The sequence below is a fragment of the Podarcis bocagei genome (assembly GCF_964188305.1).
Source record: "Podarcis bocagei genome assembly, chromosome: 12".
NCBI classification, from domain to species: domain Eukaryota; kingdom Metazoa; phylum Chordata; class Lepidosauria; order Squamata; family Lacertidae; genus Podarcis; species Podarcis bocagei.
The window spans coordinates 62288601-62315805 of record NC_138137.1 but is presented as its reverse complement, the minus strand read 5'-3'; the positions used below and the strand labels follow the sequence as shown (position 1 = coordinate 62315805).

Genomic DNA, 27205 nt, shown 5'->3' with positions numbered 1-27205 from the left:
TGCCACCTGTTCCCCCCAAGGAACTCGGGGCGGTTCACATGCTTTTCTCCCCCGCATTTATCCTCACAACAACCCTGCGAGGTGGGTCGGTGGCTGCCAATGGAGCGGGACTGGGAGTCCCTCCGTCCTGAGAAGGCATCTCTACCTCCATGCGTCGGTCAGCCGAGCCCAGAGGAAAGGGACACCCCCGGCCCACCAGCCCTCCGGGTCCCGAGCGGAGGCTTCGTGCCGGAGCTGGGACCCTTTCCGACGCCGGCGGGGCTCCAGACCCGGGCAGAAGGCGCCGCGCCCGGCCTCCGCCCCCCGCCATCCGGCTCGCCGGCCCGGCCGCCTTTCAGCACCTTGGAGAGAGGCGCGGGGCCGGGATCCAGGCGCCACTTCGGCTCGCCGGCACCTGGGCGGAAGGCACTCTGCTCGTGCTCAGAGGCGCGCTCTCCGCCAGGCGCTCTCCAGAGTCGAGCTTTTCACGGGCGTCGACCCTTCTCGCCTCCTGATCCTGGGCGTCCCGGGCCTCCTGGCTTGAGGACCCCCGGACGCCCCCCCTGGCCAGTCCGGGGGTGGTCCCGAGAGGCAGCTCCGAGTCGAGCGAAGGCGAAGGCAAGAGGCAGCCCGACTGGGCCGTGAGAGGCAAGGCGGGAGGAGGAGAGGGGCTTGAGGCGGGGGAAGGGGGAAGGGGTCGATCCCTGGGAGAGGCTGAGTCCCAGCTCCAGGGGGGCAAGGGCCGGACTCACCTCAAACAGGACATTGCAGAGTTGGGGAAAGTTCAGAAAGTTCATAGGGGGTGGAGCGGCTCCCCTATGAAGAAGCGTTGCAGCCTTGGGACTTGTTAGGGGAGAAATAATAGAATCAGAGAACCAAGAGCTGGAAGGGACCCCAAGGGTCATCTAGTCCAACCCCTGCAAGGCAGGAATCTCAGCGTGATAGAATTTACAAAATTGTGCCTAACATGAGAAAGTGGACAGAGAAGAGTTTCTCTCCTCCTCCCATAACTCGAGGACCTCCAATGAAACTGCATGTTGGAAGATTGAGGGTGGATGAAAGTAAGTCCTTCTTCACCAGTGCAGTTAAACTGTGGAACTCCCTCCCACAAGAGGCAAGGGTGGCCATCAACTTGGGTGGCTTTAGAAGAGGATTAGACACATTCATGGGCTATTGGCAGCTCCTGGCCAGGATGCCTGTGCTCTGTGCTCCACAGTCAGAGACAGCAATGCTTCTGAGTCCCAGTGGCTGGAACCTCAGGAGGGCAGAGGGCTCTTGAGCGCAGATCCTGCTTGCTGGTTTCCCACAGGCTCCTGGCGGGCCACGGTCAGAACAGGAGGCTGGACCTGATGAGTCACTGACTTGATCCAGCAGCCTCTTCTCATGTTTTCATATTCCTATGTTCCTCCATCCTAAATTTATGTATTTAAATCACGTCTCTCTTGCATTGGTCTCTGCAGCCAATGGCAGGCACTGTAACCTCCCAACAGTTTGACTTCACCCCGAAGGTGCCCTCCTCCGTTGTCTCCATTGTCTGCCCATCCAGCTAGTCCACATGAGGTTTAGAGAGCTGCCTGAGCCCCCTCTTACTGAGAGCGCAGCTTGTTCAGATTTGGTGGTGGGGCTTCTGCAAATGTTACAAGGCTTGGAAAGCCTAGAAAGGCAATGGCAGAACAATAATGTAGGAGAACAAGGATACAATCCAAGGAGGCCAGATAGCACCTTGGCTGGGAGTCCTGGAAGACCTGCTCCCTGCCTTGCAAGCCCTTTCCTACCTGGCCTGGGAGGGCAAGGCCCAGACTGAAGGACTGACTCCAGCTGCAAAGGCTGAGGCTGCTGAAGAGACTCTTGGGCTGGGGGATTGCTGGGGGGGGGTTGTTGAGGGGGTTTTGCTACTGTTATGGATACCAATTTTGTTATATATTTATTGTGATTTATGTTGAAATTTTTCAATTTGATTGTGTGCCTTTTGGAGGTTTTGTTTATTGTTCATGACCACTTCTGTTATGCTTTGAATTGTGTAATTTCTTTCAGGTTGTAAGCTGTCTTGAGCGTGGTTTTTCCTATGGAAAGGCGGACTGCAAAGAGAAGGGTGTCTGTATGGTGCCTTCGTGGGATGAGGTGAAGAGCTTGGGGAAGCCTCTGGCCTTGACCTGCTTTTGAGGTGGGTGCGAAAGCAGGGTGATGGCAGCTAAGAATAGAAACCCAAAGTAGCCCAGCAGCCCAGAAACCAAAAGCGCTGACCAGGTTCTCAGGAAACGGACGGCAACAGATTGTTTCTTGGAAAAGAGAAGCTTTGTGCTGCTGTTTGGATTGGGTGAAGGTTGAAAGGAGGACAGCAGGGTCCTCTAGGAAAGGTTGCTAGAGAGAGAGGGCAAAGAGGCAGAGCGGATTCTCTTTGCCTTATCAGCAACTATCTCAGCCAGCAGAAGGCAGCTAGGGAGCCCAGGATACACACAGAAGAGTCTCCGCAGCATTGGACATTGTGCATCATGCAAGATTCCAGCGGAGACAGAAAATATCTAAGGGCAGGCAGGGCCGGAGAGTATCCCAGCTGAAAGTATTAAGGTAAATACCAGTATTATATAACCTGAATGAAAGGGAAAGCTGGGCACAGAGAACTACGTATCAAAAGCAAATCCCCTACCAGGTGTATTTAAATCTGAGCTGCTTACACAATGCTAGACCCCTATGAAAAGGGAGGACTTCAGGCGTGATAATATGGGGCCAAGAGCATTTTGCAACGCCTGGCTATCTAAATATTATGGAATCATAGCGCAAGGGTCATCAAATTCAACCTCCTGCAATGCAGGAATCTTCGCTAAAGCATCTTCGACAGATGCCCACCCAACCTCTGCTTCAAGACCTCCAAGGAAGAGGAGACCACCACCTTCTGAGAGAGTTCATTCCACGGTCAAACAGCTCTGGCCATCAGAAAGTTCTTCCTAATGTTTAGTTGGAATCTTTGTTTGGGGCTTCCCCTCTGGGGCAGCAGAAGACCAGCTGACTCCCTGTGCAAAGTGAATCGTCATTTGCAGGAGGTTTTGTTGGTGTGAACGTCTTCTGCCTTTCCCAGCCTCCCCCCTCCTCTGCCTTTCCCACGTTCTGGATCAGCTGCACAAAGCCTCTCTCTCAGCCAAGCGTGTCAGTCAGCAAACTCCTTCCATTAGGGATTGCTGATCCATCCAGGCAGGTCAGCAAACTTCCCTTGATTGCTTTCCAGGAGAAAAGCTTGAAGGTGAGTCAGCATCTTCTCCCCCAGATGCTTCTCAGGAACCCAACAGCATCTAGGAAGGGTGCAACAGGAGGAGGGATGGCTGAGCTTGGGGAAGGCGCCTGCCTTTCCAGACCCCAAATCCAAGGAGGAGACAGTGCTGGACCATGTGGACCACTAAGAACATGGGGTACACACAGAGGAGAAGCAGGTCTCATGGCACTTAGAATCCTAGAGTTGGAAGGGACCCCACGGGTCATCTAGCCCAACCCCCTGCATTGCAGGGATCTCAGCTCAAGCAGCCATGACCAATGGCCATCCAACCTCTGCTTAAATACCTCCAAGGAAGGAGAGTCCACTACCTTCCGAGAGAATCAGTTCCATGGTTGAATGGCTCCTACTGTTGGAAAGTCCTTCCTGATGTTTAGTGGGAGTCTCCTTTCTTGTAACTTGAGTCCATTGGTTCAAGTCCTACTCTCTGGAGCAGACTAAGCATATCCAGCTCCTTCAACCGTTCCTCATCAGGCTTGCTTTCCAGACCCATGATCATCTTGGTCTCCTTCCTCTGCACACATTCCAGATTGTCAATATTCTTTGTAATTTGTGGCGCCCAGAACTGGACACAGGACTCCAGGTGGGGTCTGACCAAGGCGGAATAGAGTGGGACTATTATTTCCCTTGAGCTCCACATTGGGCAAACAATTCCTGCATTGCAGGGGGTTGGACGAGATGACCCTTGTTGTCCCTTCCAACTCTATGCTTCTATGACCCTGGGGAGTCCCTAACAATGGCGATGAGGCGGCAGGACTGCAAAGTAGAGGAGGAGGCTTGAGAGCTGGGGTCTGAGGGTGGCTGGGCACAGGGGCAGCCACGATGCCCACTTCAAGAAGTGACTGCAATGGGAGTGGGCACCCAGTAGCCCCCTGGAAGAAACCACTGGGTGGAACTGGAACCCTCCGTATCTGGTGCACAGGAACATCCTTCTGGTCAGAGGAAGAACAACTTGGTTCTAACAGGCTTGCCTTATATGTTGTAGAATAACGGAGACGACGGGAGGTTGAATGCAGGTGAGCTGTGCAGAAGCACGCTGGCAAGGATGCTCCAACAAGCTGCCGACTAGCTCTGCCGAGGCTCCTTTTATTAGCAGAAGTTAACAATTGGAAACAGTAGTGAAACCACCCTGAACTTAACGTATTTCCATCTACGCACGAGCGTTAGCAAATACACATGTCAGCAGGTGTTTCCCTGAAATGTTTTCCCCTGATACTTGATAATGTCTGCGTCCCTGGTCATGCTCCAGCCAAGCGATATGTCTAGCAAACAATTTGTAAGAGGACAAATGGTCAGGGGGGAAACCTTGTTTCCTAGCCAAGAAGGCAAAAGGTCAGGGAAAGCAGGTGCAACGCTCCTTGAGAGCCAGTGTGGTGTAGTGGTTAAGAGCCGGGTTCGTGTCTCCGCTCCTCCACCTGCAGCTGCTGGGTGGCCTTGGGCCAGTCACACTTCTCTGAAGTCTCTCAGCCCCACTCACCTTGTGGGAGAGGAAGGGAAAGGAGATTGTGAGCAGCTTTGAGACTCCTTTGGGTAGTGATAAAGCGGGATATCAGATCCAAACTCTTCTTCTTCTTCTTCTTGACATACTGTTGCATGGCTGCTGCGAGGTTTGCCTTCGCAAAGTGGAGCATTACCTCCACAATCTGTGTTTATCCAGGAGCAAATCAGTGATTCCTGCCTTGCAGGGGGTTGGACTAGATGACCCTTGGGGACCCTTCCAGCTCTACAATTTTTCATTTTGTGAAGTCCTGATGAATTAAGCAGAACTTGCTGCCAAGTCTGTCTGCTCTGGTAAGTGATGTCCCTCCAGTGTTGGGGCTCTGATATAAGATATACATGCCATGGAAGTGCAGATCCTGTTCACAGCACCAGTTGCCACACAGAAGCAGAGTGAGGTCCAAATCTTTGCTGCTGTAGAAGTAGCAGGCTGGGTGAGCAGCTTGGGATGAAGTTGTACACAGAAAGACAAGTGCCAGCAGGTAGGCTTTTCTGATACAGATATTTAGAGATATAGAGAATCACTGTTGCTCTGACTAACACCAACTAACCAAAACAGAACACAACACAACCGACACCCATCAATCACAGCTCTCGTCAGGGCTGTGAGTCGTTACCACGGCAACTGGCGCACTTGACCTGGCACCTGTGATTACCTCACCCAGGGGGTGATTGATGCTCATGAAGGAAATTAGCCCTTTCCAGTGTCCAGCTACTCCAACCAGCCTCTGTCCGGCCCTCTTCTAGCTCAGAATACCATTTCCACGGAGCAGGCCTGAGCGGCTTTGCAGGGAACCCCCTTGTTCTGAACCCCGACACCTCCCAGAGACAGCTGGGCACACAGCAGCCACAGCAGCTTTCGCCCCCGTAGCAGACTGGTTGTGTGGCTCTGCCGTTCCCAGGGCAAACTAGGATTCTGCACACAGTTCTTGGCTCCCGTCTCAGATGTGTGGAGCCGGAGCCACACACACACACACACACACCCCGATGTGGGAGGGAAAATGAACTAAGCAACACCTTAGAGAAGAGCAGATTTATGGGGGCCCTGTGAGCTTACAGAAGCAAGGGCAGCATCTTATGAAATAGCTCTTGCCGAGATACATTCATGATGCCATAAATCCGGCCGTCTTTAAGGTGCCTCAGGGCAATTACAGTTGCTGCAATGGACTCACATAGGTATTCCTCCAGAGTTCACCCCCATGGAAGGAAATGAACTCTTCACATGCACAGAAGAAGTCTATTCTTTATTGTTGTTATTACAGGTTTTATGTCTGAGGCCTGGCTGAAGACAAGCTCTGTATCAGAGATCAGTATTTTGGCTGATATGCATAATGGATTGGATTTTATGATGAAACATGTGTGTGCATAACTGTATCATCTCTGTCAATATCTATCCCTCAACTCTTTTAACTGTTTAATATGTGCAGGTGCTTCTGTGTGTTGTCTGTCTGTTTGGGATGCCTCCTGGGAAGTGACTCATGCGAATCCCACCATCTCACAGGAGCTGCTCCTGGGAAAACCTGAGGGTCCCTTGATTGCAACGTCCCTCTTTGTATTAGAGGAACTGGAGCCAGGCCTGCCGGTGGCCAAGGCAAGAGCCAGTCCCTGCTGGTATCCCAGGCTGAAAAGGAGGCCCAGGGCAGGGCTGGGAAAGGGAATCCACCTGAATTCAGACAAGGCTAGAAGAGGGGAGAGGAGAGGCTGGCTGTCGACGGCTCCACGGTCAGAGGCAAAATGCCTTTGGAAAATACCAGTGGCTGCAAATTGCAGGATGGGATTGCTGCTTTTGTGCTAGGATCCGGTTTGTTGGCCCCTGTGAGAAGAGGGTGCTGGACCAGATGAGCTTGGGCCTGATCCAGCAGCCAGGCTCTTCTTACGCCCAGGAAGGCAGGTCAACTGAGACTGGCTGGATAATCTACTTGTGTTTCACTCCTGCAATTGGCTCTGTTTACAAACATGAACTCTGGATTTTTTTCCACCCAAGACATTTTATTATCTTTACAGATAAAGAGTACAAATAAACACAAATCGATAAAACCAGACTGTATGTGCAGATTCTCCAAATCTAGAGACTCCCCCCCCCCATTCCATCCATGGAGTCTTATTTCTGAACTCTGGATTTCTGGCTGCAGCCAAAGCCTTGAGGTGATGGAGGGAGCTCCCCGTCAGCTACCAGTTCCCAGTGGCCACCAGATAGGGAGGTGGGAGAGTCACCCAGGGAGGCTGCCTGCCTGCCTGCCTGCTGCTCAGCTGCTGTTTCCACTGCTGGGCTGCGTTTGCAGTTCTCCTCCTGATTCCATGCTGCCCGCTGTTGCTGTTTGGAGCTGCTGCTGGGCTCCATGGCAAGGCCAGGAGGGGCAGAAATGCTGGCAGGTGAGCAGGACCTTGGAGCGCCTCACCTGGACTCCCTGCTGTGGCGAAGGCAGCATCCTCCTGTTTTCTCCCTGCCTCTCTCCTCTGGCTTGTTTGTTGTGAGCACTTCTGACATTTTGCCCTGGGTGGCTCTCAGGGGACCCGGCGCTCCTTCCGAGTCCTAAAATACCACCAGCCTCTGCGCCCTTTGAGGTGGAGCAGAGGGACAGAGGGCGGCTTGGAGAGAGAAGCTGGGAGCCCCTGGGCCCAGACCTCAGAGGGGAAGGAGGGGGAGGAGGGAGCCCAGAACCTGGCAGGTTCCAGGTGCTTCCCTGGATGTGAGCCAAGAGGAGACCTGGCGGCAGAGAAAGGCTCCCAGGGGGGAGAGGGATGCAAGCAAGTGTCTCTTCCACCCACCCAGATAGGGGCGAGAAAGGGGGGGGGGCAGGAAGGAACGCTGCTCCTTCAGCCTCTGCAGGATCCACAATTCAATGAACGTAGAATGGATTCAGTATCGCAAAGGGACAGTTTAGACTTAATGCCTTTGAACTGAGTACATGCAAAGGTACATACAGTATTCATTTATGGCAAAGTCAACCCATCATTTGAGTCCATCTGCATCAGTGGAGATGCATTCAGAAGCAGGAATCCCAAGGTGTTGGGGCCCAGATGATGCCCTGGGCAGAGTGGCAGGCTGGCATCCCCAGAGAAGACCAGAGATGGCGGCCCCAGAGGAGGCGGGGGGAGCCTTCCAGGTCATCCGGAACTACAACTCCCATCACCCCTGGCAACTGGCCATGTTCCTGGGCTGCTGGGATTTATAGTTCAGTCACTGAGATAATGCTGATAAAACTGTATAATGCTGTTATACAAATCTATGATGAAACCGCCTTTGAATATTGTGTATAATTCTTGTTCACTCACCTAAAACAGGACATTGCGGTTAGAAAAGGTCAAGAAATGGACAACCAAAATGATCAAGGGGTTGAAAAAAGGTTGCAGCGTTGGGGACTTTTCAGCTTAGAGAAAGGGGAGGAAGAAGAGACAGGACGGAGGTGGATAAGAAACGTTTTCCTTCCTCTTTCAAGAGACTGGAACTTCCAGTGATGCTGAACGGTGGAACTTCCCCCAACTTGGATGGTTTTATAAGAGGATTCGACAAATGAAGCAGGAGCAGGAGAAGGCTGTCAGTGGCTGCTAGCTATGCTCTGCCTCAACAGTAGGGGGCAAAATAAAAAAAAATTCTTCCAGTAGCACCTTAAAGACCAACTAAGTTAGTTCTTGGTATGAGCTTTCGTGTGCATGCACACTTCTTCAGATACACAGTAGGGGGCAGCAATGCTTCTGAGTCCCAGTCGCTGGAAGCCCCAGGAGGCGAGTTCGGATCCTGATGTGGGTTTTCCTTTTTCTTTCAAATAATTTTTATTAACAAACCAATCAAATCACATTAATTCCAAATTACAAAGCCAAATTTTTAAATTTTTGTTGGGGGTACCCATACTTCAAGCTCAGAAAGGGATCCAAACATCTCTCTTGCTGCTGCTTTAATATTCACAGTTCTGTCCAATCTTCTCTCTATTGTTTTCTTCATCTTCTTGTTGTTGTTATCGTATATTCCTTTCTTTGTGACCTCTGATAGTCTCCACAAGCGGGTTGAAAACAAACCTTGTGATGTGGGTCTTCCTTTAGGGTTTCTGGCTGGTCCCCCGTGAGGACAGGATGCTGGACTAGCTAGGACCCCTTTGGCCTGATCCAGTCCCCTCTTCCATCAAAAGCTCCTCACACTCTGCTCTGTGGGGCACATTTTCTCAGCTAAATGGAGGTGCTTTTTCCTACAGTAAATATGTTTTATGTCTGCTGGCTGGTTTATGTGTGTTTAGGGAGGAATTCTTTTTTGTTGACTAAAAGTTGTCAATCAGTTGACGGAACCTATGAGAGCTGGACCATCAAGAAGGCTGATCGCTGAATAATGGGTGCTTTTGAATTCTGGTGCTGGAGGAGACTCTGGAGAGTCCCATGGACTGCCAGAAGATCCAACCTCTCCATTCTGAAGGAAATCAGCCCTGAGTGCTCACTGGAAGGACAGATCCTGAAGCTGAGGCTCCAAGACTTTGGCCACCTCATGGGAAGAGAAGACTCCCTGGAAAAGACCCTGATGTTGGGAAAGATGGAGGGCACAAGGAGAAGGGGACGACAGAGGATGAGATGGTGGGACAGTGTTCTCGAAGCTACCAGCATGAGTCTGACCAAACTGGGGGAGGCAGTGGAAGACAGGAGGGCCTGGCGTGCTCTGGTCCAGGGGGGTCTGACACGACTAAATGACTAAACCACAACAACAAAATTGGTTGATGCAACGGTGATTAGCTGTGACTTCCTGCCTGGCAAGCGGTTGGACTAGATGACCCCTGGGGTCCCTTCCAACTCTGCAATGCTAGGATTCTGTCAAACGCTGCAGCCCTGCAGGAAGCGCCCATCCGGAAGATGGAGGTTACCAAGTGGGGCGTGAATTCCCCCCGCCCCAAACACACCAACACCAACTGGCGAGGAGCAAAGAGCTGACCCGGCTCCCCAGGCCAGCTCCGGGAGGGGCCACGAGCCCCGACCTTGGCCTTCGAGCTCCGGAGCCCGGGCAACGCCTCGTGGGGAGCCCGCCTTCCTCCCTGGCAACGCTCGGGCTGGGACTCGGTCGGGGGACCCCCACCCAGGGACTCAGGTTGGGGGACGCCCCCTCTCAAGCGTAGAAGCACCTCCTTGAAGGGGGGGGTCTCCAAGGGAGCGGGCACTCCCAGGACGCGCTGTCTGCTCCACGCCGATCTCGCGCCTCCCCGGGCTCTGCGCCCTCGCCCGCCTCCTCGCGTCTCGACGTTCCCGAGAGGTTCCGGGGCTGCGCGCCCGCCGGAGCTGCTCCCGCGCAGCCCCGCTTCCCCCTCTCCGCCAGCCGCCTCTCTCTCTCCACCCTCCCCGGTCCGTCCGTCGCGGCGCTGGGCGCCTCCATTGGCTGCGCGGCGCGCTCTGGCTCCGCCTCGGCCGGGCTCTCCCTCCGCCGCCGCCGAGCCGCCGCGCATCTCTCGCCCGGCCTCGCCGCCGCCGCCGCGTTCGGAGCCTCGCCTGCGCGGAGCAGAAGGCGGAGACGCGCCCCCGGGGCGAAGCAGCAAGCCGGCCGGAGAGACCAGCGGGCGCCCCGCCGCCTCCCCCTCCTCGCCTGCCGTCCCTCCTCCGGTCCCTCCCGCCGCTGCCTTCGCCTTTGCCTAAATAAGGGCGCTCCTGCTGCCTCCGCCGCCGCCGAGCTAAGCCGGGCCCGTCCCGTCGAGCAGGAGAGGCGCGCGGGGCGCCGGGCCGGACAGCGGCTTCCCTCGGCCCCGGCGGGGCTCCCGGGCCAGCCGCTGTCGGGGCGCCCCCATGGGGCTGGGCGCCGCCCGGAGACGCCCCCTGCCCGCCGCCTCCGCCGCCTAAGCCCCGACACCTGCGGGAGAGCAGCGCCCGGTCGCGCCGACGCCGCCCCGGAGCCGGACTGCGCGTCGGCAGCGCGGAAGGGCCCCCTTGGCCCCAGCGCGCCCCTTCGAGCCCCGGGCGCGGCTTGGGGGCAGCAGAGGCCGGAGAGCGCGGCTTGACGGGCCCCAGCGCTGGGCCGCCCCTCGCACTCCGCGGACGGCCCCGGCTGGGCGTGGGGCGGGGGAGGCCGGGCACCCCCATGGGCTGACAGCATGCCTGTCCGGCGCGGGCACGTGGCCCCCCAGAACACCTTCCTCGACACCATCATCCGCAAGTTCGAGGGGCAGAGTAAGTAGGGGTGGAGGGGGTCTTGTCCCGGAGCGGAATTGGGGGCTGCTCGGTTGGGCGGGGGTGAAGAGAGGCCTGGGGGTGGTCAAGGGGGAGGTCAGTGCTCCCGCATTATGGGGGTCATGTGGGGAGCTCAAGGCAGGTCTGTGTGTTGGGTGCTCTGGAGTCAGAAGTGGGTCGTACATTGGTTTATTGTTGCATTTATTTATTTTGCACGTCTGTCCCACTGTCCCCCGCTCTGTGTTCTCCTCACAACAACCCTGCGAGGTGGGCCAGGCTGGCAGGCTGGGGCTGGTGGTGCGCATCACTGTGAAGGGCCCCGCTCCCTGGTGCTCCCAAACTGCCCAGGGAATGGGGTCCTTGCTGCTGGGGGTGTCCACCTGCCCTGGGGACGTGGGCAGCTCCATGTTTGCCGCAGGACGCTTGCCAGCTGGGTGACCGGGTGGCCTGTGCTTGGCCACCTGGACTGGCGAGGGACCGGCCGCCCCTCTTGGAGTGGGGCCTGCCTGCCTTGCAGTCACTCCTGGGCTCAGGCCTAGTGGTCTGCTCTCCTTCCCGGGACCCCCTCCCTCTCTTTCTGGGGTGGTTTGGGGTGCATGTCCCTGGGCCCCAGTGCAGGAGGAGGAAGAGGCCGCTCCCCACTGTGGGGTCCCTCTTCCTCCTTGCTGGGGGATCCACCAAGAGCGCACCCTATTGGGGAGCAAGTGCCGGCCTCCAGAGCGCCACTGCAGGCGCCCAGATTCCCATCTCTGGCCACGGGGATTTTGCACAGCAGCAGCGTGGAGCATATGGCAGCGTGTGGGCGTTTGTGTAGTGTTCGGGTGCCTGGATGTGTGCATGCCTCATGGTGTTTGTGTATCTGGAAAGGGGTTGTGTGCACGCGCAGGCACACACACGCAGTTGTGCAGTGTTGATAACCTGGTGTGTGTCTTTGTGTCTGCTGGTGGGGAGCCGCTGGGCTGATGCCAAGGGAGTGGAAGGGGGCCACTGAGCGGCCAAACCCTTCCCCCCGCCTTTCCTCTGCTGGCTATCTTAAGGAGGACGGAGCTTGGGGGGGGGGGACCGGTAAAAGATGGAGGTGATCCTGTGACCTCTCAGAATGCTCTTTCTCTCTGTGTGTGGCTATTTTCATGGTGTTCTGAAACCTTGAGCCGTCTGAGTTGTGAAGAATCACCAACACTTTCTGGTCCTCCCCAGAGTTAAGGCAACTAGGAACATTTCAGGGTGAAGAAAACTATGCGAGACTCGCCTCTCCTTTTGCGCCCATCATCCTGAGCTGAGCAGGGCGAAAGAGACCAGTGGCCTGGGCTGGAGGGGCCGGCGGCGTTGGGGGGAGGCTCAGAGGTGCTTTTTTCCTTGGGGGAGGAAGAAGAAGAAAGCAATTCCACTGTGCAAGCAAAACCCCTTGCTCTGACGGAGTTGGATCCTACCCGCCCATCCACATTTTGCTCGGTGCTTGTTTTTCTATTTGTGCCCAGCAATAAAATAGCATCTGGATCTGCCATTCCCTTAAGAAATGAGAGAGAGTCTCCTCCTGGGCCTGGGGGGGGGGGTCTTCCTCCCCTCCCCCCACCCTTGCCCAGGGCAGGACTTCCCCACATCTCAACCCTCCTGGCAGATGCCTGGCTGCCTGCTCTGTGCAAACCTCCAGAGGAGGTTCTTTGGCTTCCCTGGACAGCCTTGCTTCCCTCCCTCCCTCTCCCCTGGTAATTTAACCCCGCTGCCTCTTGGCTCTCCGTGTGGCATCTCTGCAAAGGCTGCTGCAGTCTGTTTTCTTTCTTGGGGGCCAGCTGCCGCTGCTGCTGCCGCTGCTGTTGCTGCCGTCCTCCTCCTGGTCCTCCTCCTTGCAAGCGGTGGTGGCAGCGGAGGGCGGCCCGCTCTCCTCCTCCGCTTAGGCCTCAGCTGCCTTTCAAGGCCAAGGCAGACAAATTGGAGAGGATTCAGGGAGGGAGAGATAAGGCGCTGGAAAGCACGTTGCGTGAGGGAGGTTAAACAGTTGGGGCACTGGGGCTGCGTAGCCTTGAGCAACCAGGAGCCTGATAACCATCTCCGAATACTTTGGGTTGTGGAAAAGCTGGATAAACATCGCAGTGTGGAAGGCAAAAGCTGGCCTGGGACATCAAAGGGGGGATTTTGAGATTTGCAGGCGGGGGAGGCAGATTAACTTGGCTGCACTGAATGAAAATGGCAAAGGGCAGATGGAAATTAAAGCTAGCAAATTTTGGGGTTCAAGGGTTGTGGCTACTCCCTTCCTCAAGTCAGGCTGGAGTTCCAGGGGGTCTCAGGCATATAGCCTGTTTTCAGCCCTAGAGCATGTGAAGAAGAGGGCTCTCTCGAACATTTGCAGAGTATCCTTCTGCAAGGAGCTTGCCCCTCTTTCTTGCAAAACCCTGGGCTGGAGAGGAATGTCCTCCCGGCTGGAGCTGCTAAGCAGCCTGGGCTTGGGCTGAGCTCTGAGGCTTGATCCCTGGGCTCTGCGGAGAGAGAGACAGGGCCACAGCCAGCTTGCACAGGATCTAGGACCGAGCCACCAGGGCCACCTGGATCCTTTTGGGAAGGCTCAGCCTCACAGCAGAAGGAGATGCTCAGGAAGCCTGTCTCTCCTGCCCAGTGGGCTCTGCTGGGTGGCAGATGGTCTGGGAGAGCCGGAATCGTGCTTCAGCTTGGAGGCTGTGGCAAATTTCCCACACCTGTTTCTCTGCAGACAAGATGGCTATGATTCTGGCCTGCCTCCGCTCTCTCCAGGGCAGCCACCTGCGCCTGGAGCTCTGCCCGTCCCGGCTGCCAGTTGGGAGAGGCGGCTCCCTTGCTGGCGGAGCTGGGCTTGTTAATGCCCCATTTAGGGAGGGCTGGCTGCCAGGTGGCCTGCGATCTGTGGTCACTTGGCCTGCAGTCAAGCAGGCTAACCTGGAGCAGAGATGGATTTGCAGCTGGCCGGCTACCACCTGGCCCCTTTCGTCATTACTCAAGAATATAACGTGAGCTGCAAGAGTCTGGCTTCTTTGCAACGGTATATTTGAATTACGCAAAGTGGATTTCCTGCGCTAACTTACTAACTTGGGGCCAGAAGCTTTGGTGTACCAGAGTGGGCTTCCCCTGGAACAAAGATGCTGGGAGGCTGCCCCCAGGGAGGAGGAGGAGGAGGAGGAGGAGGAGGAGGAGGAGAAAGAGACAAACCCTTGGAGAAACAAGACACAAAAAAGCAGGACAGTCAGGAGCCATGCTGTATCTCTGCAGCTACAAAAACAATTCCACACCCTCACCTCGGACACTGTTTCTCAGCCAGAGGAGCAAGCACACTGGCTGCAGACTTCAGAACGTACTGAGGCGGCAGTGGAAGGAACAGTGGACAGAACAATTCCTGCCGTTCCCCAGAGAAGGAAGAGACGTGTAGTGGTGATAGGTGACTATTTACTGAGGGGGACAGAGGCAGCAGCGTACAGAGGAATGACTCATGGTTTCAGTTGTCTCTACACAAATGCACAGAGTATAGGAAACAAGCAAGACGAACTGGAGCTTTTAGTATAGGATGGCACATATGACCTGTTAGGCATTACTGAAACTTGGTGGGGTGAGACTCATGACTGGGATGTAGAAACTGAGGGGTATGACCTGTGCAAAATGAATAGACCAAACAGGAAGGGGGGAGTAGCAGCATTATATGTAAAGGATGTATGTGTACATTTGTGAAGAAATCTGTGACCTGGAGCATGGAAAGCAGAATGAGAGTATATGGGTTAAAATTGTAGGAGAGAGAAGCAACAGTGACCTTACTGTGGGGGTCTGCTATAGATCTCCAAGCCAGACTTGGAGACTTGGATGACGCCTTCCGAGAGCAGATTAGCACACATTCGAAAAGGAGATATATAGTCCTCGTGGGAGACTTCAACTTCTCTGATATCTGTTGGAACTCAAACTCTGCCAAGAATGTAAGGCCTGACAAATTCCTCCATTGCCTCGCTGACAGTTTCATTTCCCAGAAGGTAGAAGAAGTAACAAGGGGATCATCTGTCTTGGACCTGGTCCTCACCAACAGGGAGGAACTGATAGATGAAGTGGAAGGACAGGGAAACTTGGGAGGAAGTGGTCATGTCCTCCTGGGTTTCAGGATACAGAGGAAAGAAAGATTGATCAAGTGGTGAGTCCTCTGGAGAAGATGGAGAAATGCTATTGGGTGACAGAAGGCAGAATTATTCAACTTCTACTTTGCCTCTGTCTTCACCCAAAAGGAAACCAATGCCCAACCTGCTGATAACAGAATAAACAATGCAAGGAGGGAATTGCAACCCAAGATAGGAAAAGGGGTGGTAAGGGAACAACTAGCTACTTTAAATGAATTCATATCTCCACAGCCTGATGAGCCAAGCGTACTAAAGGAGCTTGGGGGTGTAATCTCAGAGCCTTTGTCTATTATCTTTGAGAATTATTGGAGAGGTCCCTACAGACTGGAGGCGGGCAAATGTTGTCCCCATCTGGTAAACATTGACCGTGAGCTTGACATTGGTACCAGGAAAGATCCTAGAACAGATAATTCAACAGTCAGTCTGTGAGTACTTAGAAAAGGATGCTGTGATTTCTAAGACCCAGCATGGGCTTCTCAAAAGTATGTCATGACAAGACAAGCCTCATTTTTTAATGGAGTTACAAGCTTGATGGATCAGGGGAAGGCTGTGGACAGAGTGTATCTTGATTTCAGTAAGGCTTTTGTCAAAGTCCCCCATGATATTCTCATGAGGAAGCTGGTAAAATGTGAGTTGAATGAAGTAAGGTAACTGTTAGGTGGATTTGTAGCAGGTTGACTGATTGAACCCAAAGAGGACTCATGAATGGTTCCTCATCATACTGGAAAAAAGTGACAAGTGGGTTGCCGCAGATTCTGTCCTGGGCAAGTGGTTGTTTAACATTTTTATAAACGACTTGGATGAAGGAATTGAGGGGATGCTCAACAAATTTGCAGAAGACACCAAACTGGTAGAGGTGGGTAATGCTGCAGAAGACAGAATCAGAATTCAAAATGACCGTCACAGACTGGAGAACTGGGCACAAGCTAACAAAATGAATTTCAATAGGGACAAATGTCAGGTTCTGTCTTTAGGCAGGAAGAACCACATGCAGAAATATAGGATGGGGGAAACCTGGCTTACTAGCAGTACATGTCAAAGTCCCCAATGCCATGGGCATAGCGGGGGGTGGGTAGCTGCCCCCCCGATCAAGTAAAACAATAGAAATACTTAATTAACTGACCAATCGCATCGTTCTGTCCCCCCTAACAAAAATCCTGGCCAAGCCCATGCAAATGCTTCGCCCCTTCTTCACAAGGGAGTCCCTCCCCCCCTTGGTCATTTCAGTGGCCTTTTCTGAAACTTTTCCAACTCTACAAACATCCTTCTGGAGGTGAGGCCACCAGAACTGTCCGCAGTATTTCAAATGTGGTTGCACCGTAGATTTTTTATAAGGGCATTATGATAGTGGCTGTTATATTTTCTATTTATTTCCCAACATTCCCTAGCATGGAGTTTGCCCTTCTTGTGGCTGCCACATGATGGGTCCCTTTAAAAGGTGACAATGACCTTTCTCTGCCTGGAGGGATTGTTTTGGGAGAGATCTGGACTGGATTTCTTTTGGGATTGTTTTGCTGGTTTTGTTGTTTGCGAGTTTGCTTGTGTCCGTGAGGATAGCTCTTAATTTGTGCAGGTGAGGTTGGGGGTGTCAGGAAGCAAGTGGGAGCAAACGGAGGGGGGCCCTTTGTGGATGAGTGCCAGTGATCTAAGAGCTGCCACATGGAAGGTGAAGCGAGCTTGTCTTCTGTCCCAAGGGGAGAACCCGAAAGAGCGGATTCGAGTTGCAAGAAAGGAGCTTCCAATTAAACGTTAATTTAAGGTGGTGGAGTCTCCTCTGCTGGAGGTTGGATCTGTCAGGAATGCTTTAGCTGCAACTCCTGCAGGGGGTGGGACTAGATGGCACCTTGGGAAGAGGGCACACAGTTGTGCCATTGGGGGAGGAGCAGCCTTGGCAGTGTGCGAAGAGGAGGCTGCAGTCTGTGGAAGGGACGACTTCCATTTCAGATAATAGCGGGCGCCTTAGGAGAAGGCGTCGTCGTGTGTGCAAAGAATACGGAGCATCGCTTGGCACAGATTAGTCATCCCTGAACTCATTTTTAATTGGCCTTTTCTCGAGTCAGGCAGCCTGGGTCATCAGCCTGCCCGCTAAGCGGATCTGGGGTGCTTTTTGTTGTATGTGCAGTGGGCCAAACACAGGAGATGAGAGCCCGTGTGAGAGCCAGGGAGTGCAGCATAGTGGTTACAGCGCCAAGCTAGGACCTGGGAGACTAGGGTTCCAATCCCCTGCTCCCTTGGGGCCGTGGGGCCCTGCCTCTCAGCCTGACCTACCTTGCAGGGCTGTTGTTGTGGAGATTAGAAGAGAAGAGGGAGAACCATGCGCACGACCCTAAGCTCCTTGGAGAAAAAAGGGGGGTGTAAATAATAATAATAATTATTATTATTATTTATACCCCGCCCTCCCCAGTCAAGACTGGGCTCAGGGTGGCTAACACCAAATATAAAACAAATTGATTGAAATACAACTTAAAAACAAGATTAAAATACATTGAAACATTAAAATGCAGCCTTATTTCAGCAGAAACTCAAAAACGTGTTTGGGGATAAATGTAATAAACACATAAATAGCTTGTCCAGTGTGATTTGAAATAAGAGGCCATACTCCTCTGTTTGGACCTTGAGTGTAAGTGGTGCCCAGTGTGCCCCCCCTGCCCCCCGGCTGTGCTGCTGCTGGGAGCCCTTGCTGCAAGTTGCTGTGTAGACCGTGGCTGAGCCAAGGGGGCCCAGAAGGGCTCTGGTGGAGGGGGGGCGGCTTCCTAGGAGTGCTTCATGCCCCCCCCCCCATGGAGTCTGTTCCTCCTCTCCTTGTTGGCATAGCGGGGGGGGGGGGGGCTTCCCTCCCTCAGAAGCATTAGCTGCAGCAAAATGGAAGGCCCCATTCTGAAAAGGTTAGGAGGCTGTTCCAGGTGCAGTTCCTGCCGTTAGAGATGATGGTCTCAGGGTCTGGGGCACTTCATTTGGGAAAAGGCGGTCCTTGAGGTATTGCGGACCTGAGCCACTTAAGGCTTTGTAGCTCAAAATTGAATTAGGCCCAGAAACTAAGGGGCCCAGGCAGGATCAGTGTAATTGGTGCTGTTGGGCCAAGATGGGTGTCAGATGCTCAAACTGTCTTGTCCCATTGAACCACCTGGCCACTGAATTCTGCACCAGCTGAAGCATCTGGACCGCCTTCAAAGGCAGCCCCACATATAAGGTGTTGCAGTATTCTAACCCAGAAGTTACCAGAGCATAGACAACAGTAGGAGGGATGGCAGCTAACAGATTGAGGTTGAATCCTGACAAGACAGAAGTACTGTTTTCGGGGGACAGGAGACGGGTGGGTGTGGAGGATTCCCTGGTCTTGAATGGGGTAACTCTGTCCCTGAAGGACCAGGTGCGCAGCCTGGGAGTCATTTTGGATTCACAGCTGTCCATGGAGGCGCAGGTCAAGTCTGTGTCCAGGGCAGCTCCATCTGGTACACAGGATGAGACCCTGCCTGCCCACAGACTGTCTTGCCAGAATGGTGCATGCTCTGGTTATCTCCTGCTTGGACTACTGCAATGCACTCTACGTGGGGCTACCTTTGAAGGTGACCTGGAAACTACAACTAATCCAGAATGCGGCAGCTAGACTGGTGACTGGGAGCGGAGGCCAAGACCACATAACACTGGTCTTGAAAGACCTACATTGGCTCCCAGTACGTTTCTGCGCACAATTCAAAGTGTTGGCGTTGACCTTTAAAGACCTAAACGGCCTCGGTCCAGTATACCCGAAGGAGCGTCTCCACCCCCATCGTTCAGCCTGGACATTGAGGTCCAGCTTTGAAGGCCTCCTGGCGGTTCCCTCCCTGTGAGAAGTGAAGTTACAGGGAACCAGGTAGAGGGCCTTCTTGGTGGTGGCACCCTCCCTGTGGAACGCCCTCCCACTAGATGTCAAAGAGAAAAACAACTACCAGACTTTTAGAAGACAACTGAAGGCAGCCCTGTTTAGGGAAGCTTTTCATGTTTGACTGACTATTGTATTTTAATATTTTGTTGGAAGCCGCCCAGAGCGGCTGGGGATACCCAGCCAGATGGGCGGGGTATGTATGTATGTATGTATAAATAAATAAAATATTATTATTTATTATTATTTATAGTTAGTCTGGGCCACCAGCCGAAGCTGATTCCTTGTCTCTTTTCCCCCCTGCAGGCCGCAAGTTCATCATTGCCAACGCCCGGGTGGAGAACTGCGCCATCATCTACTGCAACGATGGCTTCTGTGACCTTTGTGGCTACACTCGCGCTGAGGTCATGCAGAAGCCCTGCACCTGCGACTTCCTCTATGGGCCGCGCACCCAGAAGACCTCAGTGGCGCAGATTGCACAGGCCCTCCTGGGCTCCGAAGAGCGCAAGGTGGAGATCTGCTTCTACCGGAAAGATGGTAGGGACCCTGCTGGGGGGGGGGAGAGGGGGCCAAGGGGTGAATCTGTTCCCCCCACACAGCCCTCCGCTGCCACCTGTGCCTCCTTAACGTGCCCACTTCCTCTTGTCAAGGAACATTAGATTTTGCATTAATGTTTCCCCAGCGCAGAGGAGCCTCGCTTTGCCACCCTGATGAATTATGCAGAAGGACGCTGTGTTTGCTGATTTCTGCATAATGTATCCTGCCTTGGAAGCCGTGGCGGGGGCACGTGGGCTGCATGGGGGCCACACAAGCTCCTTCTCTTGACCACAGGGCAGTCCTGCCCCGTCACTCTGATTTCGGAGATTCTCCCAAGTGCTTTGCAGCCTTGAAGTCCTTTGTGCAAAACAAGCAAGCTGCAGATCCGGAGAGGCTAATGTTGTGCGGCAGATGCGAATCCTGTGCTTGCTTGGCGTCACGGTGGGTGCATTGAGGGTCCTTGGCCTGGTATATTTCGCAGCCTGTTCCTGACCATGTTTTAGGTGTGTGCATGAAGTCTGTATGCAGTAAACTCGCAACTCATGTGCATCAACATGTGAGATTTCGGCTGGAAAAAGTAAGGGGGGGCAGGTGTCCAGGGGCTCGGTCTGCAATCCCACCTGCCACTGTGATCACCTTGGGGGAGCATTCTAAGGGGCAGGGAGAGTGTGTTTTGAGTACACGTGATTTTGGCTTTACGCGCAACCCCCGGAACATAAGCCCTGCACAAGTTGAGAGTTGGCCGTACATAAAAATGTTTGTTTTTCTGCCAGTTTCCCTCCTCTGGCTTGGCTAAAATAAAAAAGGGGCATTTTGAAAGTGTGGGGGCAAAGGGTTGCCTTTGGGACTTTGACACTCTTGCCCACCCCCTCTGCCCTGGGCCCTTTTCGTTCAGGTTTTTGTTGAATTATTATTTATTAATTAAATGTGTATACTGCCCCATACCTGTAGATCTCAGGGCAATGTGACAGTACTAAGGAAGCACACTGCATAATAAAAATAAAAGCTAAGGCTAGCCGCTGAGTTTGGGGGGGGTGGAGACGGGAGAGACGCTGCCTCTCGGCTTCTTGGGCGATTTGTGTGCAGGGAGGCTGGTGGGGCTGCAGAGAGGATCTCGGGGGCCTCAGCGCCTTTCCAGAGCCTGCCCTCTGAGGAGTGACGGGAAAAACAGCCAGAGTCTCTGTGGCCCAGTAAATGTGCAAAGGCGTTTGCTCGGCAGAGATAGGAGATACAAAATTCCTGGGACTTGGCATGCGACCAGAACTCATCAAGGAGGGAGGCCCGGTCCCTGGTGCCCCGTCAGTCTCCTTCCCAGCTAGGAAAAAATATTTCAAATTCTTCTGTGTCGGCATTTGGGGCAGCTCAGAGCTCAGGCTCCTGGGCGGACTGTGGGGAGGCCGGCTGGGAAGGGCCCCTTCTTGCCTGCCTGCCTGCCGGGGACCTCGGAGGGGGTGCTTTTCCCTCTTGGAGCAGCCCTGGAGGGCCAGGTGGGCCAAGCGTCTGGCTCGGGACGTCCTGGGGGAATTTAGCATTTGGGAAGCGGAACAGCCTGTTCAGCCTCCGGTCCTGGGGGAGGCTCAGAGCATCTAGAACGCAGAATAAATCATGTAGGAAGCCCAATGGCCTGGGATCTTTGTCCGGGTTAATACCAGCCGTGGTGGTAAATGGGTTTTCTCCGTGTCAGATGCCCAAATGACGCCTGTAGTCAGGGAGTCGCTTGCAAGACAGAGCAGTCGGCTTTGGAGATAATAATAGAGGAGTCGCCTGCAGGATCAGGCCAACGGCCCACCCAGTTCAGCGTATTGTGCTCAGTGGCCAACCTAAAGTTATTAGGGGTGCAAAATTCCAGCGCCCGGTGCTGCCTCACGACAGCTGTGCCCGCCCATCAGTGGGGAAACCCAGCCTGGAAAAAGGGATCCCTCGTGTCAAAGCTCCCCCCCCCCATCCTCTGGCTTAATGGAATGGCTTGTTGAATGTTTTGGCCGTCCCCGTGGAGACGCCAGGGGCACCCGCAGCCCCCGCCTAGGCGTCCACAGCCCTCCCAGGAAGCAGGCGGCCGCGAGGTTTATGTCTATTTGTGCCTGTGGGGACGGGGGCATCCATCACAGGCAAGCAGGCTCTTGAGTGGAGAGGCCTGGAGGCGGGGGGGGGGCACGTCGCTTGGGCAGATCCTGGCCCTCAGCTGGCAGGCGGGCAGCAAACGGGCTGGGGCCTGGAAGCTGCCTTGGCCGGGTCTCATCCAGAGCAGGTGCTTATGCACCAGAGACGGCTGCCTGTTCTGCCGTTGACGCTGCTTGGTGGTGGCTCTCTAGGGTTTCAGCGGGGCTGGGGGGGGGGCTCTTTCCCACCTCCCTGGAGATGGGAGCCTGAAGATCCTCTGGCCCTTGGGTGCTGGTGGCCCTGCTGCCCTGAGGAGGGAGTTGCCCACAGGAGGGAAGTGGTTTCCCATAATGAGCACCTGGTTGGCCATCAGGAGAGCAGGATCTTGGACTCGGTGGGCCACTGGTCTGATCCAGCAGCCAGGCTCTTCGGATGCTCTCATGGAGCCTCCAGGCCAAAGGCAGTCTATCTGTGTCCCTCGGTTGCTTGGGGCATTTGGCTGCCGCAAGAACGGAGGCTGGACTGGATGGGCTCCCTTGGGCTGCATCCTGAGTACCAGGGGCTGGAAGCCACTGGAGGGGAGAGCTGCTCTCGTCTTCAGGTCCCGCTTGTGGTTTCCCACATGTGTCTGGCAGTGTTAGAAACTCAGGTGTATAAGCCAGGCACCAAGGGACTCCTTAAAGCAGAGTTACAGTCGCCAAAATGGCATGTCTACTTGCCATTTTGGGGCAAGATGGCTCTGAAGTCTTACTTTTCAACCAATGGGCTGACTGTGATGGATTATCCGTTAAACATCTGGCTAGATCAGAGGACCACCCGGAGCTCAGGTAAGAACTTTGAGAACTTGAAGAAGAGAAGTCCCTTGATCCAAGAACAGTCCACATCTATATCGGCCTGTTCCGACTGTTTTCTGAACCGTGACCATTCATAGCGTAGGGATATTCTTCACAACTGTGAGCAGGGTGGAAGCAAAGACAACAATTAGCTATAACATTCTTCACTGCTCCTGCTGCACAGAAAAAACATTTTGGTTCCTGAAATATGATCTGATTGTGCAGATTAAATATAACGGATAGAATTCTACAGGAAGTGGTCTTAGTGAGTGAAAACAGTCCAGATACAAGGGTCCTCAGGTGGAAAAGATGTCTGGCACATGGGCATCTTCACTTGGTCGCAAGTGGCCAATAAAGGTAAAGGGACCCCTGACCATTAGGTCCAGTCGTGGCCGACTCTGGGGTTGCAGCGCTCATCTCGCTTTATTGGCCGAGGGAGCCAGTGTACAGCTTCCGGGTCATGTGGCCAGCATGACTAAGCCGCTTCTGGCGAACCAGAGCAGCGCACGGAAACGGCGTTTACCTTCCCGCCAGAGCAGTACCTATTTATCTACTTGCACTTTGACGTGCTTTGGAACTGCTAGGTGGGCAGGAGCAGGGACCGAACAATGGGAGCAAACCCCATCACGGGGATTTGAACCACCAACCTTCTGATCGGCAAGTCCTAGGCTCTGTGGTTTAACCCACAGCACCACCTGCGTCCCTAAGTGGCCAATAGCCAGGTGCAAAATGTCGCTTGTGAAATGTGAACACAGCTGGGGGGCCACTGTGAGGACGGAGGCTGGATGAGGTCGGACTCTTCTTGCATTCCAACGTTCTTCCAGCCTCCATCCAGCCTGGCCCCCTGCCCTTCAGCACATGCCTGCACACTCTGCGTGTGGCTCCTGCTTCCTGCTTTTCCGCTGTTGCAGCAGTTTCTCTCCCCCCCCCACCAAAAAACCAGCCTGGCCCAACTGCTGCTTTTGTTTACATCTTCCCCCAGGGGAGCCACATCTCATCCCGAGTTGCAGCTTCTGCAGCATGGAAGCCAGAGTCCCAGGCAGGGCAGAGGGGGCTGGGCTCTGCATCTCAAACTCCCCAAGACAGATCCAGGCAGACTCCTCTCCCTGCCTGCTCCCTTTTTCAGCTGACAACCACCCCCCCCCTTCCTGGCTTTACCTCTCCCCCCCCCCCCGCCACGCACACACTTTGCTCCCCGTATTCATGCTGTTGCAAAAGCTGTGCAGAAACCACGCAGCCTCCTCCTCTCCGTCCCCTTGGCCCAAACCCTGGTCCTTGCCCTGGGTGCCAGTCCTTGCCAGGCCCACGCCCCAAATCATTTTGCTGCCCCCTCTCCCCCCACCAGCCAAGGGGCACCTAATACTCCAAGGCTGGTAAAATTATTTTAACACCCCCCAGTCAAAATGCAGCCGTGAAACATTTGATAGCCAGCCATGGCCATCCCTTTCATGACACCCCAAATCTGCCGCCTGAGGCAGCTGCCCCCTCTGCCTGAGGTCAGCGCTGGCCCCATCTCTGGCCGGGACTGCAGCAGCCGGCTCCGGTCTGACTTCTGGTTCCCCAAGGCCCACGTTCCAAATTCCCCAGGCGCAGTTTGCTGCTGGCGCCGGTCCAACTGTGGCAACATGCAGATTTCTGGACTCCAGGTTGGCGACCATAATTCAGAAACCTCTGCCTTAGTCCATCGTTCATTCCATATCCATTTCCACCTCCTCTGTTTTTCCTTCTTGCATGCTGGGAGGTTGAGCAAGCGGCACTCAGGCAATGAGAGTAGAATTGGAGCACTGGAAGGGACCTCGAGGGTCATCTAGTCCAACCCTCTGGCAAAGAGATAATCCGTTGCAGCAACAGGGTTTGGAACAAGGGTTGGACGGCCACCCATTAGGGATCCCTCAGCTGCAATTCCTGCACTGGAGGGGGTTGGGCTTGATGAGCCCTGGGGGTCCCTTCAGACCCTACAGTTCTCTGCTTCTGTGTCCTAAAGCTTCTCCCTCCTTTTCTCTCCCCCCTCCTGAGCCAAGGGCTGAACTCTGCAAGCCTCTCTGCTTCTCCTCCTGCTGCTCCTCTTTTCCAGAGTAACTTGTCTGGGGAGCGGCTGGGGGGGGGGGACGGACAGCAGCTGCTTTATAGGACTCTAACCGTCATTCTGGTCGGGGACCTGCCTGGTTAATTATTTTGCAAATCGATAAGTGTATTTTTAGGCATAATGGCAATAACAATTTTAGAAAGCGCTGTGCGGCGGAAAACGTCTCCAAAGCATTGTTCGCCTCAGCAGGCGGAGGATCCGCAGCTTCAGAGGGGAGGGGGTGCCCTTCAGGACCCACCCCAAGGTCACTCTTGCCACAGAAAATGAATTTGCCCTGGGGAGGGAGAGGGAAAGGTACTCTGTGTGTGCTCAGAGGCACTCTCCTTCTCTTTGCTGCTCCTCCATCAGGATCCTTCCAGGCTGACCCCAGGCATTGATGGGGGGGAGACAATGGAGCCTTGGGGAGCCAGTCAGTGGGGCACGGGGGGTTGAAGAAAGGGGTCAACCAGTTGGGATCCGGATGGGTGGGGTAATTAATAATAATAATAATAATAATAATAATAATAATAATAATAATATTCCAGGCAGGATTGCCTTCTAAACCCTGCAGCTCCTTGGCAGTGCCAGGCGTGTGGGGCTGAGCAGGAGCGCCCAAGTTCCGCCTGGGCTGCCCCCCCCCGGCCCCTGCGCCAGGTGTCTCTTCTCTCCCTCCGCTCACGTCAGCCAGCGCAGTTCCGGCAAGGCGGGTAAACAAAGCCGGAGCCGCCAGCGCTGTCTCCCAGCTGCCTCTCCCTCCGCCCCCCCCTGCAAGATGGTCTGTGCTGGGGGGGGGAGATGCTCCCTCTTCCTTCCTCTCGGGCTTTATAAACGACCAGGATGGGGAGGCAGAGCAGAGTTATCCTGGTGAGGAACTCTCCAAAGCCCTTTTCTCCTCCTCCATGAACGTGTCTCCTCCTCTTTTAAAGCCATCTAGCATGGTGGCCATCCCTGCCTCCTGAGGCAGTGAGTTCCACAGGTTAACTCTGTGCTGCGTGAAGAAGGACTTTCTTCCCTCTGCCCTAAATTTTCCAACAAAGGGAAAGGAAGGATGCCTTGCCTGCTCTGGGGAGAGTCCCCTTCTCTCTCAAGGGAAGGCCATGGCTGTGGGACAGAGTCCCGGGTTCAGTTCCCCCTGTCATCTCCAGGTAGGGGTGGGAGAATCTCCTCTGCCTGGAATCCTGGAGAGCCATTTCTGCCAGGAGACAAGGCTGAGCTGGAGGGACTCTCTGTAAGGCGGCTTCCTAAGATCCTGCCCCCCCAGCCCCCCAGGAATCAGCGACGTCCCTTTACGGTCTGCCACAGTGTGTCACAGTGCTGAGCTGGGGAAGAATATCTGGGTTTGTTGGGTTCAAAGATGGGGTGCAGAAGGGGATTTGGGAGGAGCGTCTGGGTCCTGTTCTTTGAGCTTTGGGACCAGAGAGAAGGTCCAGCTGTTTGGGGGCAGGAGCAGCAAACTCCTCAAGGAGCCGCAGCCGGGCAGTGAACCCGGGGGGGGGGAGGGCAGGGGGGGGGCGGCTGGCTTGGAAGAGAGGCTGCCAGGGCCTCCCCCCCCTTCCTTGAAGGGAGCATAAGGCAGGAGCTCTTCCCTTCTCCCCCAGGAGGCAGGGATGGAAGGAGGGGAGAGAAGGCAGGGATGAGGCTAGCAAGAGCTGCCAGCCAGGGTGGCTCTGCCCCACCCTCTGAAGTCCGGGAACTGCAGGAGGGGAAAGGACTCGGGTTCAAATCCTGCTTGAGGGCTTCCCTTTGGGGCACCCTGGTGGCTGCTGTGAAAGCAGGAGGCTGGAGCAGATGGGCCCCTATGGCAAGGTTGCCAGGCGTCCCCGTTTCCTGGATTTACAAATCAGTCCCCTGACAAAATCCTACCATTCCTAATGAAGTTGAAAAATATCCCTGGATTCCTTGGGAAATATCTGGCAACCTTACCCTATGGGCCTGATCCAGCAGGACTCGCCTTATGTTCTGTACTCCTCCCCACCCCTGGCAGGGCCCTGCCCCCCTCTCCTCCTCTCCCCAAAGATGCCAGCCCTTCGTTCTTCTTGATCTGGAGAGCCCTGCCAGGTCGGCCATCAGAAATGTCTACACAACTGGGGGCCGATTTGCGCCAGGAGAGGACCCCATCCCTCCCCCACTTCCCCAGCTCTGCCCCCTTTGACCTCCCCTCCTTCCTGCTTATAGGGACGCAGGTGGCGCTGCGGTCTAAACTGGGCTGGCAGATCAGAAGGTTGGCAGTTCGAATCCCCGCGACGGGTTGAGCTCCCGTTGCTCGGTCCCTGCTCCTGCCCACCTGGCAGTTCCAAAGCACGTCAAAGTGCAAGTAGATCAATAGGTACCGCTCTGGCGGGAAGGTAAACAACGTTTCCATGCGCTGCTCTGGTTCACCAGAAGCGGCTTAGTCCTGCTGGCCACATGACCCAGAAGCTGTACGCCGGCTCCCTCGGCCAATAATGTGAGATGAGCACCGCAACCCCAGAGTCATCTGCGACTGGACCTAATGGACTTTACCTTTTTACCTTCCTGCTTTGCTCCTGCTGTGAGTGTCAGAGTGTGTCCACCTCTCCATTGTCTGGCTGGAGCCACCCTTACTTATCTCTGCCCTTTTGGTTGTTTGTTTCTTTAATTTATTACTTTATTGAATTTATATACCGCCCTTTACTTGGAGGTCTCAGGCTGGTTCACAGAATAAAATCAAAATCTAAAACCACAAAATATGCAATCAAAATGAAAACAACAGCCCAATAGCCCCCCCCGCACCTCCCACATTTTAAAGGGGCAGAGGATGTTATCTCTCCCAGTGCAATTTCCCCTGCTTGCAGG

The 27205-nt window shown here is 54.5% G+C and overlaps 2 protein-coding genes across 3 annotated transcripts in view; both read left to right on the top strand.

Annotated features, from left to right (window-relative positions):
• Window positions 1-27205, top strand: part of LOC308569938 (autophagy-related protein 9A-like) — a 266030-nt gene that overhangs the window by 81725 nt on the left and 157100 nt on the right. The gene's annotated exons all lie outside the window — the stretch shown is intronic.
• KCNH2 (potassium voltage-gated channel subfamily H member 2) overlaps window positions 10713-27205 on the top strand; it is an 83653-nt gene continuing 67160 nt past the window's right edge. Inside the window, exons 1-2 of the mRNA XM_081164188.1 lie at window positions 10713-10873; window positions 19163-19393. Coding sequence (XP_081020314.1) covers window positions 10798-10873; window positions 19163-19393 — 307 coding nt within the window. The 5' untranslated portion in view covers window positions 10713-10797. The remainder of the gene's footprint in view (window positions 10874-19162; window positions 19394-27205) is intronic.